The 20,931-nt window shown below is 36.4% G+C and overlaps 1 protein-coding gene across 9 annotated transcripts in view; it reads left to right on the top strand.

Annotated features, from left to right (window-relative positions):
* VPS13B (vacuolar protein sorting 13 homolog B) overlaps positions 1–20,931 on the top strand; it is a 791,361-nt gene that overhangs the window by 73,086 nt on the left and 697,344 nt on the right. For all 9 annotated transcript variants that reach the window (XM_082600778.1, XM_082600779.1, XM_082600780.1 and 6 more), the window contains 5 exons: positions 3,063–3,331; positions 9,316–9,411; positions 9,887–10,009; positions 10,489–10,626; positions 11,557–11,644. In XM_082600778.1, coding sequence (XP_082456904.1) covers positions 3,063–3,331; positions 9,316–9,411; positions 9,887–10,009; positions 10,489–10,626; positions 11,557–11,644 — 714 coding nt within the window. The remainder of the gene's footprint in view (positions 1–3,062; positions 3,332–9,315; positions 9,412–9,886; positions 10,010–10,488; positions 10,627–11,556; positions 11,645–20,931) is intronic.

Below are 20,931 nucleotides of genomic sequence, written 5' to 3'. Positions count from 1 at the left end.
TTGTACATTCTATGGGTTTGGACAAATGTATCCATCATTATGGTATCATACAGAGTATTTTCACTGCCCGAAAAGCGTTGTATTTTGGGGATTCATCTGTGTTATTGTATATATCAGCATTTCTTTCCTTTTTATTGCTAGGTACATTGTATGACTGTACCATATGAATATAACATAGTTTATTTAGCCATTCCTCTGTTGATGGATGCTTGAACTATTTCCAGTTTTGTTTACTATAGATAAAGATGCCCCGGACATTCTTCTGGAAGTCTCTTATAGACATGTGCTATTCTTTCTCTTGGGTAAATGCCTAAGAGTGGAATTTGTTAAGTAATATATATATATACACATATATACACATATACATATATATATATATATATATATATATATATATATATATTTTTTAAAGAAACTACCAGGTTGTTTTCTCAAAGTGGTTGTGCTATTTTACATTCCTATCAACAATGTATGAGGTTCCAATTGCTTCACATACTTGCCAACATTTGTTGTTGTCAGTCCTTTTTACTTTTAGCTATTCGGATGGATATGTTTTGGTAGCTCGTGGTTTTAATTTGCACTTCCCTGATCAATTATTTTGAACTTTTTTCATGTGATTATTGACAATTAATATATCTACCTTTGTAAAGTTTATGTTCAGTATTTGCCTATTTTTAAACCTTTTTTGGGTTTCATTACTGATTGGTGGTTCTTTTTTTTTTTCTTAATTTTTTTTTAAATTGGAGTATAGTTGATTTACAATGTTGTGTTAGTTTCTGCTATACAGCAAAGTGAGTCAGTTATACATACACGTGGTTCTTTATATATTCTGAATTCAAGTCTTTTGTCATATACATGTCACATACACTTGGGGAGTATTTTTTGCTGGTCTGAGTTGCCTAATTCATTTTTAAATACATGTCTCTTGAGCAGAGTTTTAAATTTTGATCAAATGTATTTTTCAAAATTTTCCTTTGTAACTATTCCTTTCTGTGATCTAAGAAGGTGAGTAGGTGTTTGTTTGTTTGTTTGTTTATGTATGTTAAAAAGAGGGTTGCTTGCTTCCAAATGAGTCTGAATTAGTTTTTTCATCTGTCTAAAGCAGAGGTCCTTAACCTTTTATTGTGTGTGCTATGGACTCCTTTGACACTCTGGTGAAGCCAGTGAATCTTTTCTCGGAAAGTTTTAAGCGCCTTGATTTTAATATGCCTTGGTGTCCTTCCCCAATTCTGTTTATGTCTTGGGGATGTTTTTTCTTTGCCCCTTTCTGGTGGTTCTTTTCATGGCTTTAGTAGTTTCCTTACATGAAACTGATTAATACTTAGGTGAGGACTGGAGTGGTACCCTCTCCAGGTCTCAGGAGCTCTCACCCTGAACAGGTCTTTCTTGTTTGGTACTCTGCCCTGCAAACTCTAGCCACCTCAGTCTGCCTGGACTCAATACTCTGTTTTCTCATCTAAGGATGTTAGGATACACCATTCCAAGGGCAAAGAGTATTTTAAGAATTCTGACCAGAGATCAAAGAGATGCTTTTTTCTTTTCCAGGTCACAATTCATTCTTTTTACAAGGCAGTAAGCAAAGATTTAGAACTTCAAAACCATCTTTCATGAAAAATCCCTCTTAATTTTTAATTAATATTAAGTATAAATTATAGTGACTGATTTCTTAGACTTCTCTTAGTGATGTTTCTTTCTTTTGTTTCAAAAGATCAAGTGGTGGGATACTCCTCCTGTTTATTGGTTTTGACAAGAGAGGTCCAGAGTCCATCTCTTTGGACCCAGCCTGATCCTGGGTTGAGCTAACCTGACTTTTTGTTTTATAACCAAGATGATATTCACTGATGATGTCCAATTTGAGATCTTACAAGGGACAGTTAATAACAGGCTTTATTTATTCCCCAATAGAAACTTATATTTATGGTTAATAGCAAGATATGAAGATCAAGTAAAATGTTTTCTGGATTTGTAAGTTTTATAATTTATTTTGAAGTAAAATGGCTAAGGTCTCTTGGTACTGTATTTTAGGTACTCTAGTTACTATTTTTCAAGTCTTTTTTGTCCCAGATAAAAGAGGTCAGTAGCCATGTGTCATGACCTAAAAGTGTACAATGTTCCAAGAGTCTCCTGTCATGAGAATTAAAAAAGTTACAAAGTTTGTCTCGCCAGAAAACCTGGAAGTGAATCTGAATGAGGATGATACTTAATGGAGTGTGTGTATTTATTGATTTATCAGTGAAGAGCAGATATGTTTGAATCTGCTGGAGGGTGCTTATACCATGAATTTAAAAAAAAGTAATTTCTTCCCTAAATTCCATGATGATCTGCCTCTTTTGTTTGTATTGTTAGAATAACATTAAGGGACCTTGATGGATTTTGTCTTACAAAGGTGCAATAAGTTACAGTGGTTGGAATTTAAATCCTTAGTCTGCCAATTTGTAACCACATAAAAGTTTTTTGCTATAATTTTTCATCTGTAGAATAGGAAAGATGTTATTCACTAACAAGAAAGTCACTATTTTTCTTAACTACATATGGGAATAGTTTCCTTATAACATTTACTTTCATTCTTTGGGATATTTCTTTTCTTGGTGGGGGCACATTCTGCCTAGGAATACTTGCCATTCTCTTTCTCTGTTGGGTGCATCAGGAAATCAAGAACTTTTCTTGGATTTTTCTGATACTACGTTTCTGAGAACAGTCAGTTTTTCAGCACCTTAGCCTTATTTTTGGAAGGTAGGTTATATGTTGTTGTTTAAATTAATGAGTGAAATCCTAAAGAATGAATTTATTCTTTGTATTTATCAAGCACATTTAAAAGTATGTAATAAACTACTTCCCATATAACATTGTGGACTATGAAAGATTTATACAGTACAATATATAGAAATTTGAAAATGGTAATGCTAAATTATTGGTTTCAAATAATAATAACCAATGTATGACTTGTTCATACTTTATATGTAGAAAGAATCATGTGGGAGAAACTTTTATATAATTTAAATTCCTAATTGTCCTCTTCCTTTAATTCCCTTTATTTAAAATGACTTTATTTTGATTGATAGGTACTGAAGATGAAACACGAGTAGATATGCAGTATCCTGCTCAGTACAAAGGCCAAGAGCTGTATTCACAGCAAGAGGATGAGCAGCCACAGGGATGGGTATCATGGGCCTGGTCATTTGTGCCTGCAATTGTGAGTTATGATGATGGTGAGGAAGACTACCTTGGGAATGATCCTACATCAACCACACATCAACAAAAAGCACAGACTTTGAAGGATCCTATTGTTTCTATAGGATTTTATTGTACAAAGGCAACTGTGACTTTCAAAGTAGGTTTCCTTTTTTTTTTTTTTGCGTTTATCTCTCAACTTTAATGCTTAAATTTTGACCTCTAGTAAGAATGTGGCTTAGTTTATTTTACACTTAGTAGATGTGAGATAAGAGTCTAACAATCTTTACTTCATAAAATTATATGTCCCTTCATCTGAAATCTCTGAATTTTGGTCTCTTTGTCTTCTTAAGGCCTTCTCCACTCTCCTTTTTTAATAGCTTCATGGAAAGTTTTTCTCTCCCTACTGAATCTTTCAGTTGGCATACAGAGATGCCTTAGTATTTCCATTAAAAAAGAAATGCACATAAAAAAACTCCCATGACTTCATGTACCCCTCTAGCTACTGTATCATCTCTGTGTTGTCTTTTCATTACAAAATTCCTTTAAAGCATTGTTTATATACATTTTCTCTCTTCACCTCTCTTTAAGATAGTTCAGTTTTTTTTTATTATCTACATCTTGATCTAACTCTGTTTTTCAGCATTGCTTAAAATACTTTGAGTACTTCCTCCACTAACAAATGCATGTAAAATACATTCTCAAAAGAGATTATATAATAGGTGTTTTCAGGTTAAACAGTAATAAGGTGAACATTCTTTTATTTTAAAAAGTATAATATGTTCTTCTTTGATCATATATTGTCTTCTCTGCCCCTCAGCTATAACCCATACTTAATTTTAGGTTATTTCTTGACTTTTTATAGTAGTATTATCACACATTTAATATTCTTGAACAGTATCTAATTCATTCAGCAAATACATATTAGTGCCATCTATGTACCGGGCATTGTTTTGTCTCTGGAGTTCACAGTGAACAGGTCAGATATAAATCCCTGCGTCTTAAAATGTAAATTGTTATTATAAACAAATAAGATATATAATATACCCATTGATGATAAGGGTTATGTAGAAAAAAGGAAAGGAAAGAGGAATAGTGAATGCTTCCACTAATTGGGAAGGGAGTTTTGCAGTTTAAAGGAGGGTGCTCAGGTTGCCAAGGGGAAGACAGGGGAGGGATGGATTGGGAGTCTGGGATTAGCACATGCAAACTATTATGTATAGGATGGATAAACAACAAGGTCTTACTGTACAGCACAGGAAACTATATTCAATACCCTGTAGTAAACCATATGTATATATGTAATAAACAGTATGTGTGTGTGTGTGTGTATATATATTAAAAAAAAGAGGGTGATCAGGTGTCATACTGAATGAAAAAAGCCAGACAGAGAAAGACAACTATCATATGATATCACTTATGTGTGGAATCTAAAAAAATGGTATACATGAACCTATTTGCAATGGTATAAATGAACCTATTTGCAAAATGAACCTATTTACAAAACAGAAAGAGTCACAGATGTACAAAACAAACTTATGGTTACCAAGGAGGAAAGAGCAGGGGAGGGATAAATTGGGAGATTGGGATTGACATATACACACTACTATATATAAAATAGATAAGTAATAAGAACCCACCGTATAGCACAAGGAACTCTGTTCAATACTCTGTAATGACCTATATGGGAATAGAATCTAAAAAAGAGTGGATATATGTATATGTATAACTGACTCACTTTGCTGTACAGCAGAAACTTAACACAACATTGTAAATCAACTATACTCCAATTTAAAAAAATAAATAAAAGAGGGTGATGAGGGAAGGCCTTAATGGGAAGTGGATATTTCAGTAAAGACTTGCAAAAGAGGAAGCTTTGCAGATACGTGGGAATGAACATTGTAGGAATAGCAAATGTAGAGACCCCCAAATTTCGAGTAACAGCAAGGAGGCCAGTGGGGCTAGAGAAAAGTGAGCTAATGTGGAAGTAGTACAAAATCAGGTCAGAGAGGTTATGGGGTTGGGAGAGGTCCATAAATTGTGAAACCATGTAGGTCATTTTAGGGACTTTATCATTAATCTCGGATGAGATAGGAAGGTTTTGGACAATTTTAAGCATAGTAGTTGTAGGAGGATCCGAATTATGTTTTAAGTTGCATCAACTCTGTTTGCTCTGTTGAGAATAGATTATAAAGGGACAAAAGCAGAAGTAAGGTGATCAGAGAGGGTTGCAATTTTCAAGCAAGAGATGATGATGGCTTGGACTAGGGTGTTAGCAAGTGGAGGTGGTAAAAAGTAATTGGATTTTGGATGTATTTTGAAGGTCAAGAGTACAGGACTTCCTGATAGATTTTATTGATTGACATAAATGAAATAAAGAAGATCCACGGAAGGCTCCTGAGCAACTGGAAGGGTTGAGTTCTGATTTTCTGAGATGAGCAGTACTATGAGAGGATTAGGTTTGAGATACATTTCAGGAGTTTGGTTTTGGACAAGTCAGTGAGGGAAACTGAAAATAAGTGCCTAGTGATGTAGGTGGCAAACCAATAGAGTGCCTGTTTGGAAGCTAAGTGCCATAAATGTTTTATAGTGGAGGGAGTAGGTCATTTGTGAGAATGGATTCATTGGATTTGTCAGTGTGGAAATTACTGGTCATTTTGACCAGAACAGAGATTTGAGACTGGTGGAATTGTAGTTGGAGTTGGTTAAAAACAAATGGGAAGGGCTTCCCTGGTGGTGCAGTGGTTGAGAGTCTGCCTGCCGATGCAGGGGACACGGGTTCGTGCCCCGGTCCAGGAAGATCCCACGTGCCGCGGAGCGGCTGGGCCCGTGAGCCATGGCCGCTGAGCCTGTGCGTCCGGAGCCTGTGCTCCGCAACGGGAGAGGCCACGACAGTGGCCCGCGTACTGCAAAAAAAGAAACAAAAACAAAAAACAAATGGGAAGACTGATGGGAATGTAAAATGGTGTAGTCTGTGGAAAACTGGCAGTTCCTCAAAAAGTTAAACATAGAATTATCATATGACCAAGCAATCACACTCCTAGGTATATACTAAAAAGAACTGAAGACTGAACTCAAGGAAATAGATGTACCCGAGTCTTCAGAAAAGCACTATTTATAATGGCCAAAAAGTTGAAACAACTTAGATGTCCATCAGACAGATGAAGGAATAATAACCTTTTCAGAAGATAGTGGCTATTCTTTTTTGATAGTACTCCAAACTCAGTAAGTGGTAACTTTAAAAAAGACCAGTTGTGTCTCCAGCTCTTGGAAATTGTCTGGTACATATTCAGCAAATAAATGTTTGTTGAAGAAATCCATCATCTATCCATCTACCCATCTCCTTATCTGCTTACCATTTAAAAAATTTTTTGGACCCTCTTTTAGGTTATGTTTTCTTTGATTTTATTTGTCTTTGTGGGTTTATTTTTTTATGGAGGCATTTTTCTGAAAAAGATAAGCTCATGCGTCAACCTGTGAAGTAGTATTACAGGTACTATTCCAGGCAACTGTTATATACTGGAAATGTAGCAAAGAAAAATCAAGTTTCTGCTCTGGTGTTTTTACTTTAGCTCATATTGTTTAACTGCTTGAAATAAACCTTTTCAATCAGTAGTAAAGCTATATAATTTATAACTATAGCAGATGGTAGATTAAAAATATTTAAAAATAGTCTTTGAAGATTTTTCTAATTAAATTATTCCATATTTTCTAATTTGACAAAAGCTAAAAAATATAGACAATAAGTTTCAACAAAAGTTTAGTCATGGCTTGATTAGCTTAAAATATTTTTTGGTAATAGTTTGGGGCAGAAGTGATAAAAAAATGTAAATATTACCTCTACTATTTTGACACCATTGTTTATTATTTCTGAATTTTATGAAACAAATTATTATTTTATTTTATTAAAAATTTTGCAACTGAAATTCACTGATTTAGCTATGTTTAAATTAAAGGGATATGGGTCAGTCTGCAAAGTAAAAATGATAAAACAATAAACCCTTTAAATGTATAATAAAGAACCAACTTTTGCCAACTATTTTTAGATGTTTTGCCAGTTTTAGATGATCCAAGTGAAATTATTTTTAATTTAAGTTTGTGAGGGAGTCAGAGATTGCTAGTAAAGTACTATCCTTTTTTTTTTTTTTTTTTGTGGTACGTGGGCCTCTCACTGTTGTGGCCTCTCCCGTTGCGTAGCACAGGCTCCGGATGCACAGGCTCAGCGGCCATGGCTCACGGGCCTAGCTGCTCCGCGGCATGTGGGATCTTCCTGGACCGGGGCACGAACCCATGTCCCCTGCATCGGCAGGTGGACTCTCAACCACTGCGCCACCAGGGAAGCCCTAAAGTACTATCTTTTCTGGTGACTTGTACATGTTTACTTTTAAATTTGAAATTATTCTGGTACATTTCTATTAACTTCACTGATGAGAAGAATTGTAATTAAACTGAGTCCGTCAAAACAGGCATTTATATACAAAACTTTTATAGACTTGTGGGGTAGTATTTGTCATTAGTCAATATAACTTTAAAAAAATTTGAAACATTTATGTCTCTCTAAGGTTTCTCTAAGGGAAATATGTTGATATTTTGGAGGAAAACATTAGAATTATTGTTTGGCTTGGTTTAAAGAATGTATGGAATTAATTTGTGGTTCATATTCTGGTCAGAAAATAAGGTCATGTTTCTACATTAGCATTCTGAACAGTTGATATCAATCCAACAAAAATCATGCCAAATTAAATGTAGCATTTAAAAAATAATGTTGAAAATTGTTCTTGTAATGTTTGAGTCCTTTTAATCAATTAATTGCTTTTTTTCTACAATAATTGTAGACAGCTGAAGGGTAATCAAGTTTAAAATATTCAATTTTACTTAAGCATTTTAGATTATAGAACTGTACTTTGAAATAACAACATTGTGTATACCAGTTCTAGAAGCATCCAAGAAATAAAGGCTTACATTATATAAAAACTCGTTGGTATAAACAATGAGAATAATTAGTTGATTCCCAGTATAAAGAGGTTATCATGCTTAGAATTATAGCTTTTCAGTTCAGTAAGTTCTATATGACCTAAGTTAAATATTGGTTTTTATTTTTTAAATGTGATCTTTGACTTTCCATTTAAGTTTGAAGAGTATATCCATTTCACACGAATAAGGCTCACTGAATCATTAGCAAACATGAGCAGAATACTTTTTTTTTTTAAGTAGCATCTTTATTTTGGAATAGTTTTAGAGTTACAGGAAAGTTGCAGAGATGATACAGAGTTCATATATACTCCTTACCCAGTTTTCCCTCTTATTAACATCTTAAGCTATCACAGTTCTTTTATCAAAACTAGGAAGCCAACATTGGTGCATTATTGTTAAATTCCAGACTTTAATTTCATAATGACCTTTTTCTGTAACATGATCCAAAGTAGGATACCACATTGCATTTAGAAAAGGAACTTTTAAAAATAATTCAAATTATCTTATTTTTGGATACACAGAAATAATATGCTGTAATTTTCAGGGGAGCAAGAGTATATATATATATATATTTTTTGTCAGCATCTATATCAGTACTTGTTATCTAGCAGGCACTCAGTGAGTATTTGCACGATTGAATGAGTCTGTGACACATACTGTGAGATTATGTACTTTGAAAGTAAAGCCCTTGAATCTGCATCCCTCATAGAACTAAAAAAATTTTGTTGAATCTCTGTGTTTCTTCACAGCTTTCTTTTTGATTACAAATAGGTAGAAATCTTATAAATGATTGAACTAAACCTGATTGAATATATTAGTCAATGTAAAATGAACTTATGTTAAAATATATGTAAATTTTTGGCAGAATATATTAGTGATTTTATGACTAGGGGACTGTTATAGCTACATAGCTTTCACCATTTTAAGCAATATTATTAACAAAAAGGAGTATTTATATTCTCTATATGAACTTATTAGACTAGCATATTCAACCTTTATACCATGGATAATCTGTTACAGCTGTTTTTGTTGCACCTGTTTTCCTGCTTCATAATTTAATTTCCCGAATCTTAAAATTGGCCTTGTTTCCATCAATTCATCATAGTAATGACAGTTTATTGCCATTTAATACTAATTTGACTTACTTAATATTCTTATATTGTTTCATAGCTCACTGAAATGCAAGCTGAGAGTAGTTATTACAGCCCTCAAAAAGTAAAATCTAAAGAAATATTGTGTTGGGAACAAGAAGGAACTACAGTTGAGGTAATCCATCAACATTGAATATACTTTTAAAAATCTTTGTAATGGTCCTTAAGGTTAATATTTAATAAATACAGGTTTTTAAAATCGTAAATAGTATATTTAAAAATGTATTTATAGCTTTATATTTCTATTTTAGTGATGAGTAGTATTAATTGAAATAATTATTCTTTAACAAAGATTTTACCATAATATGCAACATTAATTTATTCTTTCATTTTTTTCATTTGACTTGTGTGTGCTCATATGTATGTGTGGATTAATGTTCTTGAAGTGCCAGTCATTGCGGATACAAAGGTTTGGGGATACAGAGACAAGTAAGATGTTTCTTATTTTAATAGGATGTGTGATCTGAGGAGAATAAATTTAGAAAGGTCATAATTCTAAAGATGTTTCAACTAATTTAGAAATTCTACAAGGAAAGCTTGTAACATTTTTATTGAAATTCAGGTTCATAACGCTTCCTTTCCTCTTATAGGCCCTTATGATGGGAGAGCCTTTCTTTGATTGCCAGATTGGTTTTGTAGGTTGCAGAGCCATGTGCCTTAAAGGAATTATGGGTGTTAAAGATTTTGAAGAGAGTATGAATAGAAGTGAAACCGTAAGTCAAAATCACCCCTTTCTTCCATTTTTTTTTTTTTTTTGGATAGAATGCAGGGATAATGAGGTGCTTATTGAAGTGTTTAACCATACCAAAAAATCTGTTAGACTACATATATCTTTGGCTTGAGAGGGGAACTTTACTGTTTTCCCCTGTAAGAAATTACAGAGCTCAGGGGAATTTAGAAAGTTGGTAGTACTTAACACCTGGACAGTAGTTCCAAGTACTTTCCAATTCATAAATGTTTCTTCTTTCTTGTTTATGGCAGCTACTTGGAGTTCCTCTTTGGTTTGTTAAAATGTTCTTTGCCAAAATAGGCAGTGAAAATGGAGACAGCATGCCTTGTCTTTTTATAGGACCTCAAGTTGTAGTTGTGATTTCTATTGACTACTGAATTGGTGTTATAAAACCAAGGTTTTATTTTCTTTAACTGTCTAATGATTTTTTCTCCTGTTCAAAAATTTTGCATTTATTTTCAGGAAGCCTGTTTCTTCATTTGTGGTGAAAATTTGAATATGAAAGGTTTGACATACCTCACAAATTCATTGTTTGATTACCGAAGCCCAGAAAATAATGGTACTCGTGCAGAATTTATCTTGGATGCAGCTAATCATAAGGTCAGAGAATATATATTTGAGCCAAATTCTAGGTTGTGCTGGGGTGGACACTTTGTGTGAATACTTGTGATTGATGTTTCTTCTCCAGTAATATATTCTGAATGCTAGTTGTTTATTGAAACATATAGCATATTTTTGTCCACCTTCTATATCTAGAGAGGTTTGAGGAGTGCACAAAGATCTCTACTTTTATATGGCGTGCAGCCACAGTTAGCTTATCCATTCCCTACTGTTAAAATAGTCATGGAGGAAACATGTATAATTATTTCTTTTAATTTCAGTTACTTTTGAAGTGTGGGATTAATGAAAAGAAGTGAAGAATTTAACAATTTACTATATGTAAATTTTTCATATAAGATTATATTAATGTACTTTTTATGGAATAAATTTAAAACTCAAAAAATGTTCCTGAAGATTAGTATAATAGAATCAATGATTTACATTGATTCTACAGACTTACTTTTGTAGTTGAAAGTAAAGAATTTAATTTTTACCTGCATAATTAACATACATTTAAAAATATTTTAGTATACTTTTAGTGTTTGAACTGTTTCACATAAGTGTACTGAAATATTAAGGATTAACTCTATTTGACAGTATATATTAGACCGTTTTGTGATGGTGATAAAGGTCAAGACCGTACTGCCCTACTCCATTGTAGGTATTCATTAACCAGATATTATTGACAAAGTGGTAAAATTGTCTAGTAGAATTATAGATGTCCTTTTGTGTGGTCCACAGTAGAGGTAACATTACGTTTTTTAGAAGCCAATTCTTTGTGTAACCTCTGTTCTTCTTTCTTTTTGGTAATCCTTTGAGTTGGTACACATTCTGCATAAGGATATGTGTCTAATTCTTGATCTATCAGGTTTTAAACTCAAAAGTCTGTTCTATGCAATGTATGTTCTGTTTGCTTTGCTTTGTTGTCAGGAGACATACACTGAGATAGCTGGAATGCAAAGGTTCGGGGCTTTTTACATGGATTACCTGTATACAATGGAGAACGCCAGTGGCAAAGGTACTGGTTTCTTTCCTTTATATTTGCTTTTCCTTGAACAACAGAAACAAAGACTTCTTCAGAATCAATTGGTCCTTGACTGATTGTACTCTGTTACATCAGAGTTACCTTCTGTTACTTTGCGGAATGGTTTAATTTTAATGTCATGTTAGTATTTTCTTAGATTCTTAACATTTTTAGTCCTTTCTTTGTGCAGCTGATCGAAAAGACTTTCGTATAATCAACTATAATTATTAGTTCTAATATGTACCAAATAATAAAAATTTTGATACATCAAATTTCATATTAAGTTGTCAAAGAGCATAAACATTTCCTTTTCTGTATTAAATACATTTTGAAGGTTATATAGATCTTTTTATTAAAAAAAGAATTTATTGTTTCAAACAGAAAAGTAGAAATATATTCTTTTAGAAACTATGGACACAGTCTTTTATTATTTTATTATGTGTTTCATTTTAGTAATCAAACGATTTCAGAAATTTAACTATACTATGTTGTACTTATTATTCCAGCCTTTTTCGTATTGAAAACTTAGTCAAAATAGGGTCACCATTTTTTGTTAATTTTTCATATTTCGATAAATGATTTCTTTGTTTCAGGTGATGAGTTAGATATTGTGAATGCAAAGAAGACCAAAGCATTTCTCAAGAAGCCAATAGGTAGTGTTCATGCACTTAAATAAGTGATTCTAATATAGCACGTTAAGGACAGTAATGTAAACAGACAGCTAAAAGAGGTCCAGGTGAGAAGGGGACTACCTTTGTCTGTGGGGTTGAAGACTTCACAGAGGAGTTGATGTTGAAGGATCGTTAAGTTTTGTTAGATGAAAACAGAAGGAAAGAACTGTAATTTTCTGCTTCCTGCTTTCATAATGGATTTCTAAATGTTGGTGTTCTCAGCGGTCAAACCTGGTTTCACTTCTTTCCCTAAACTCTTCCTGAAGTAATCTTATCCTTTTTAATGGATTTGAGTACCTTCTATACGTTGTTGATGTCCATATTTGTATTTTTAGTCCAAACTTATTCTTTCAGATTTAGAATTAAATATATCCAGTGCACACTTGACATTTTTACTTCTGTGTCTCACAAATATCTCAAAATTGAATATATTGAAATTGAATTATTAAAACCCTCATGACTACCTACTACTTCTCCCCTATTTTCAGTGTTCTCTTACTGGAAAAATTTTCTACTGTCTTCTAATTGCACAAGCTGGAAATCTGGGAATCGTGACACACTTCTCTCCTAGCATCCAACCCATCGGCATATTTTGTCAAATTTTATCTCTAGAATCTATCTAGAATCTGTCTTTTCTTAAGCTTCACCGTTAATGCTCTCATCCAATCTGTTATCATCTCTAGATTCTAATAGCTTTTTTACTGGCTTTCTCCTTCCACTCTTGCCCTCCTATAATCTATACTGCAATCAGACTGGTTTAATTCTGTGCTTAAAATCTTCACTGCCTTCGCATTGCTTAATTTAAAAATAAAATTCAGATAGTTGATCAGATTTTGCTGTTGAGTTACTTGGTAGATAATGATAACCACCAAGGAAGATAGAGACACAAAAGGAAGATTTTTGGAGGAAAAGATGTATTTTTTTTCCTTTTTTTTTTTTCGTACATCTTTATTGGAGTACAATTGGTTTACAATGGTGTGTTAGTTTCTGCTTTATAACAAAGTGAATCAGTCATACATATACATATGTTCCCATATCTCTTCCCTCTTGCATCTCCCTCCCTCCCACCCCCCCATCCCACCCCTCTAGGTGGTCACAAAGCACTGAGCTGATCTCCCTGAGCTATGTGGCTGCTTCCCACAAGTTATCTATTTTACGTTTGGTAGTGTATATATGTCCATGCCACTCTCTCACTTCCTCACAGCTTACCCTTCCCCCTCCCCTTATCCTCAAGTCCGTTCTCTAGTAGGTCTGTGTCTTTATTCCCATCTTACCGCTAGGCTCTTCATGACATTTGTTTTTCTTAGATCCCATATATATGTGTTAGCATATGGTATTTGTCTTTCTCTTTCTGACTTACTTCACTCTGTATGACAGACTCTAGGTCCATCCACCTCACTACAAATAACTCAATTTCATTTCTTTTTATGCCAGAGTAATATTCCATTGTATATATATGCCACATCTTCTTTATCCATTCATCTGTTGATGGACACTTAGGTTGCTTCCATGTCCTGGCTATTGTAAATAGAGCTGCAATGAACATTTTGGTACATGACTCTTTTTGAATTATGGTTTTCTCAGGGTCTATGCCCAGTAGTGGGATTGCTGGGTCATACGGTAGTTCTATTTTTAGTTTTTTAAGGAACCTTCATACTGTTCTCCATAGTGGCTGTACCAATTCAGATTCCCACCAGGAGTGCAAGAGTGTTCCCTTTTCTCCACACCCTGTTCAGCATTTAGTGTTTCTAGATTTTTTGATGATGGCCATTCTGACCGGTGTGAAATGATACCTCATTGTAGTTTTGATTTGCATTTCTCTAATGATTAATGATGTTGAGCATTCTTTCATGTGTTTGTTCGCAATCTGTATATCTTCTTTGGAGAAATGTCTATCTAGGTCTTCTGCCCATTTTTGGATTGGGTTGTTTGTTTTTTTGATATTGAGCTGCATGAGCTGCTTATAAATTTTGGAGATTAATCCTTTGTCAGTTGCTTCATTTTCAAATATTTTCTCCCATTCTGAGGGTTGTCTTTTGGTCTTGTTTATGGTTTCCTTTGCTGTGCAAAAGCTTTGAAGTTTCATTAGGTCCCATTTGTTTATCTTTGTTTTTATTTCCATTTCTCTAGGAGGTGGGTCCAAAAGGATCTTGCTGTGATTTATGTCATAGAGTGTTCTGCCTATGTTTTCCTCTAAGAGTTTGATAGTGTCTGGCCTTACATTTAGGTCTTTAATCCATTTTGAGCTTATTTTTCTGTATGATGTTAGGGAGTGTTCTAATCTCATACTTTTACATGTACCTGTCCAGTTTTCCCAGCACCACTTATTGAAGATGCTGTCCTTTCTCCACTGTACATTCCTGCCTCCTTTATCAAAGATAAGGTGACCTTATGTGCATGGGTTTATCTCTGGGCTTTCTATCCTGTTCCATTGATGTATATTTCTGTTTAGTGCCAGTACCATACTGTCTTGATTACTGTAGCTTTGTAGTATAGTCTGAAGTCAGGGAGCCTGATTCCTCCGGCTCCGTGTTTCGTCCTCAAGATTGCTTTGGCTATTTGGGGTCTTTTGTGTTTCCATACAAATTGTGAAATTTTTTGTTCTAGTTCTGTGAAAAATGCCAGTGGTAGTTTGATAGGGATTGCATTGAATCTGTAGATTGCTTTGGGTAGTAGAGTCATTTTCACAATGTTGATTCTTCCAATCCAAGAACATGGTACATCTCTCCATCTATTTGTATCATCTTTAATTTCTTTCATCAGTGTCTTATAATTTTCTGCATACAGGTCTTTTGTCTCCTTAGGTAGGTTTATTCCTAGATATTTTATTCTTTTTGTTGCAGTGGTAAATGGGAGTGTTTTCTTGATTTCACTTTCATATTTTTCATCATTAGTGTATAAGAATGCCAGAGATTTCTGTGCATTAATTTTGTATCCTGCTCTTTTACCAAATTCTTTGATTAGCTCTAGTAGTTTTCTGGTAGCATCTTTAGGATTCTCTCTATATAGTTTCAGGTTATCTGCAAACAGTGACAGCTTTACTTCTTCTTTTCTGATTTGGATTCCTTTTATTTCCTTTTCTTCTCTGATTGCATTGGCTAAAACTTCCAAAACTATGTTGAATAAGAGTGGTGAGAGTGGGCAACCTTGTTTTGTTCCTGATCTTAGTGGAAATGCTTTCAGTTTTTCACCATTGAGGATGATGTTGGCTGTGCGTTTGTCATATATGGCCTTTATTATGTTGAGGAAAGTTCCCTCTATGCCTACTTTCTGCAGGGTTTTTATCATAAATGGGTGTTGAGTTTTGTCGAAAGCTTTCTCTGCATCTATTGAGATGATCATATGGTTTTTCTCCTTCAACTTGTTAATATGGTGTATCACGTTGATTGATTTGTGTATATTGAAGAATCCTTGCATTCCTGGAATAAACCCCACTTGATCATGGTGTATGATCCTTTTAATGGGCTGTTGGATTCTGTTTGCTAGTATTTTGTTGAGGGTTTTTGCATCTATGTTCATCAGTGATATTGGCCTGTAGTTTTCTTTCTTTGTGACATCCTTGTCTGGTTTTGGTTTCAAGGTGATGGTGGCCTCGTAGAATGAGTTTGGGAGTGTTCCTCCCTCAGCTATATTTTGGAAGAGTTTGAGAAGGATAGCTGTTAGTTCTTCTCTAAATGTTTGATAGAATTCGCCTGTGAAGCCATCTGGTCCTGGGCTTTTGTTTGTTGGAAGATTTTTCATCACAGTTTCAATTTCAGTGCTTGTGATTGTTCTGTTCATATTTTCTATTTCTTCCTGATTCAGTCTTGGCAGGTTGTGCATTTCTAAGAATTTGTCCATTTCTTCCAGGTTTTCCATTTTATTGGCATAGAGTTGCTTGTAGTAATCTCTCATGATCTTTTGTATTTCTGCAGTGTCACTTGTTACTTCTCCTTTTTCATTTCTAATTCTATTGATTTGAGTCTTCCCCCTTTTTTTCTTGATGAGTCTGGCTAATGGTTTATCAATTTTGTTTATCTTCTCAAAGAACCAGGTTTTAGTTTTATTGATCTTTGCTATCGTTTCCTCATTTCTTTTTCATTTATTTCTGATCTGATTTTTATGATTTCTTTCCTTCTCCTAACTTTGGGTTTTTTTTGTTCTCCTTTCTCTAATTGCTTTAGGTGCAAGGTCAGGTTGTTTATTTGAGATGTTTCCTGTTTCTTAAGGTGGGATTGTATTGCTATAAACTTCCCTCTTAGCACTGCTTTTGCTGCATCCCATAGGTTTTGTGTCATCATGTGTCCTTGTCATTTGTTTCTAGGTACTTTTTGATTTCCTCTTTGATTTCTTCCGTGATCACTTCCTTATTAAGTAGTGTATTGTTTAGCCTCCATTTGTTTGTATTTTTTACAGATCTTTTCCTGTAATTGATATCTAGTCTCCTAGCATTGTGGTAGGAAAAGTTAATTGATACCATTTCAATCTTCTTAAATTTACAAAGGCTTGATTTCTGATGCATGATATGATCTATCCTGGAGAATGTTCCATGAGTCCTTGAGAAAAATGTGTATTCTGTTGTTTTTAGATGGAATGTCCTATAAATATCAATTAAGTCCGTTTTGTTTAATGTATCATTTAAGGCTTGTGTTTCCTTATTTATTTTCATTTTGTATGATCTGTCCATTTGTGAAAGTGGGGTGTTAAAGTCCCCTACTATGAATGTGTTACTGTTGATTTCCCATTTAATGGCTGTTAGTATTTGCCTTATGTATTGAGGTGCTCCTATGTTGGGTGCATAAATATTTACAATTGTTATATCTTCTTCTTGGATTGATCCCTTGATCATTATGTAGTGTCCTTCTTTGTCTCTTCTAATAGTCTTTATTGTAAAGTCTATTTTGTCTGATATGAGAATCGCTACTCCAGGTTTCTTTTGGTTTCCATTTACATGGAATATCTTTTTCTATGCCCTCACTTTCAGTCTGTATGTGTCCCTAGGTCTGAAGTGAGTCTCTTGTAGACAGCATATATATGGGTCTTGTTTTTGTTTCCATTCAGCCAGTCTGTGTCTTTTGGTGGGAGCATTTAATCCATTCATATTTAAGGTAGTTATCGAGATGTATGTTCCTATTACCATTTTCTTAATTGTTTTGGGTTTGTTATTGTAGGTCTTTTCCTTCTGTTGTGTTTCTTGCCTAGAGAAGTTCCTTTAGCATTTGTTGTAAATCTGGTTTGGTGGTGCTGAACTCTCTCAGCTTTTGCTTGTCTGTAAAGGTTTTAATTTCTCCATCAAATCTGAATGAGATCCTTGCTGGGTAGAGTAATCTTGGTTGTAGGTTTTTCTCCTTCATCACTTTAAATATGTCCTGCCAGTCCCTTCTGGCTTGCAGAGTTTCTGCTGAAAGATCAGCTGTTAACCTTATGGGGATTCCCTTGTATGTTATTTGTTGTTTTTCCCTTGCTGCTTTTAATATGTTTTCTTTGTGTTTAATTTTTGACAGTTTGATTAGTATGTGCCTTGGCATGTTTCTCCTTGGATTTATCTTGTATGGGACTCTCTGTGCTTCCTGGACTTGGTTAACTATTTCCTTTCCCATATTAGGGAAGTTTTCAACTATAATGTCTTGAAATATTTTCTCAGTCCCTTTCTTTTTCTCTTCTTCTTCTGGGACCCCTATAGTTTGAATGTTGGTGTGTTTAATGTCATCCCAGCGGTCTCTGAGACTGTCCTCAGTTCTTTTCATTTTTTTTTCTTTATTCTGCTCTGCAGTAGTTATTCCCACTATTTTATCTTCTAGGTCACTTATCCATTCTTCTGCCTCAGTTATTCTGCTATTGATCCCTTCTAGAGTATTTTTAATTTCATTTATTGTGTTGTTCATCGTTGCTTGTTTCCTCTTTAGTTCTTCTAGGTCCTTGTTAAATGTTTCTTGCATTTTCTGTATTCTATTTCCAAGATTTTGGATCATCTTTACTATCATTATTCTGAATTCTTTTTTTTTTTTTTTTTTTTTTTTTTTTTGCGGTATGCGGACCTCTCACTGTTGTGGCCTCTCCCGTTGCGGAGCACAGGCTCCGGATGCGCAGGCCCAGCGGCCATGGCTCACGGGCCCAGCCGCTCCGCGGCATATGGGATCCTCCCAGACCAGGGCACGAACCCGTATCCCCTGCATCGGCAGGCGGACTCTCAACCACTGCGCCACCAGGGAGGCCCTGAATTCTTTTTCAGGTAGCCTGCCTATTTTCTCTTCATTTGTTAGGTCTGGTGGGTTTTTACCTTGCTCCTTCATCTGCTGTGTGTTTCTCTGCTTTCTCATTTTGCTTATCTTACTGTGTTTGGGGTCTCCTGTTTGCAGGCTGCAGGTTTCTAGTTCCCGTTGCTTTTGGTGTCTGTCCCCAGTGGCTAAGGTTGGTTCAGTGGGTTGTGTAGGCTTCCTGGTGGAGGGAACTGGTGCCTGTGTTCTGGTGGATGTGGCTGGATTTTGTCTTTCTGGTGGGCAGGTCCACGTCTGGTGGTGTGTTTTGAGGCGCCTGTGGCCTTCTTATGATTTTAGGCAGCCTCTGTGCAAATGGGTGGGATTGTGTTCCTGTGTTGCTAGTTGTTTGGCATAGGGTGTCCAGCACTGTAGCTTGCTGGTCTTTGAGTGAAGGTGGGTGTTGGTGTTGAGATGGAGTTCTCTGGGAGATTTTCACTGTTTGATATTATGTGGAGTTGGGAGGTCTCTTGTGGACCAGTGTCCTGAACTCGGCTCTCCCACCTCAGAGACACAGTACTGACTCCTGGCTGCAGCACCACGAGCCTTTCAACCACACGGCTCAGAATAAAAGGGAGAAAAAGAAAGAAAGAAAGAAGGAAAGAAAGAGGATAAAATAAAATAAAATAAAATAAGACAAATTAAAACAAAGTTATTAAAATAAAAAATAACAAGAAAAAATTTTTTTAGAAAGTAAAAGAACAAAAAACGGACGGACAGAACCCTAGGAGAAATGGTGAAAGCAAAGCTATATAGACAAAATCTCGCACAGAAGCATACTCATACACACTCACAAAAAGAGGAAAAGGGGAAAAAATAATATATCTTGCTCCCAAAGCCCACATCCTCAGTTTGGGATGATTCGTTGTCTATTCAGGTATTCCACAGTTGCAGGGTACATCAAGTTGATTGTGGAGATTTAATCCGCTGCTCCTAAGGCTGCTGGGAGAGATTTCCCTCTCTCTTCTTTGTTCTTACAGCTCCCGGGGCTCAGTTTTGCATTTGGCCCCGCCTGTGTGTGTAGGTCGCCGGAGGGCATCTGTTCTTCACTCAGATAGGACGGGGTTAAAGGAGCCGCTGATTCGGGGGCTCTGGCTCACTCAGGCTGGGGGGAGGGAGGGGCATGGAGTGCGGGGTGAAGACTGCGGCGGCAGAGGCCGCCGGGACGTTGCACTAGCCTGCGGTGCCCCATGCATTCTCCTGGGGAAGTTGTCCCTGGATCCTGGGACCCTGGCCGTGGCGGGCTCCACAGGCTCCCGGGAGGGGAGGTGGGGATAGTGACCTGTGCTCGCACACAGGCTTCTTGGTGGCGTTGCAGCAGCCTTAGCGTCTCATGCCCATCTCTGGAGTCCGCGCTGTTAGCCGCGGCTGTGCCAGTCTCTGGAGCTCCTTTAAGCAGCGCTCTTAATCCCCTCTCCTCGCGCACCAGGAAACAAAGAGGGAAGAAAAAGTCTCTTGCCTCTTTGGCAGCCCTAGACTTTTTCCTGGACTCTCTCCCGGCCAGCCGTGGTGCACTGACCCCTTCAGGCTGTGTTCACGCAGCCAACCCCAGTCCTCTCCCTGGGATCCGATCTCCGAAGCCGGAGCCTCAGCTGCCAGCCCTGCCCGCCCTGGCGGCCGAGCAGAAAAGCCTCTCGGGCTGGTGAGTGCTGGTCGGCACCGATCCTCTATGCGGGAATCTCTCCGCTTTGCCCTCCGCACCCCTGTTGCTGCGCTCTCCTCTGTGGCTCCGAAGCTTCCCCCTCCGCCACCCGCCGTCTCCGCCCGTGAAGGGGCTTCTAGTGTGTGGAAACCTTTCCTCCTTCATGGCTCCCTCCCACTGGTGCAGGTCCCGTCCCTATTCTTTTGTCCCTGTTTATTCCTTTTTCTTTTGCCCTACCCAGGTACGTGGGGAGTTTCTTGCCTTTTGGGAGGTCTGAGGTCTTCTGCCAGCGTTCAGTGGGTGTTCTGTAGAAGTTGTTCCACGTGTAGATGTATTTCTGATGTATCTGTGGGGAGGAAGGTGATCTCCGCGTCTTACTCTTCCGCCATCTTCCCTCTCATCTCACAAGAGATGTGTTTTGAGGTATCCGTGGACATTGGTAGAGATGCCCAGGGGTCTGTTATATGTATTAGGTTTCTTCCACTGCAGCATTCGTATGAAACCTTTGGTAATCCGAAATGGTGTTAAGTGAAGAAGCAGTTACCTTAGGACAGATCTTGTTAACGGATGCGCAAAATAAATTGAGAAAAGCGCGTATGCTCCAAGACACAGTTCAAAGCTGTGGTGGCTTGATATTGAGATTCTGAGTATAGTTCCTGGGGAAGGAGTTTGCTGGTGCCACTCTAGACGCTGGGGGTTTGTGCTGCCTCTGTAACGCTTCGCTGCAAAACA

This window comes from Mesoplodon mirus (assembly GCF_964341445.2).
Source record: "Mesoplodon mirus genome assembly, chromosome: 16".
In the NCBI taxonomy this organism is placed as follows: domain Eukaryota; kingdom Metazoa; phylum Chordata; class Mammalia; order Artiodactyla; family Ziphiidae; genus Mesoplodon; species Mesoplodon mirus.
The sequence above is the reverse complement of the archived record's forward strand: the minus strand, read 5'-3'. Positions and strand labels throughout refer to the sequence as shown.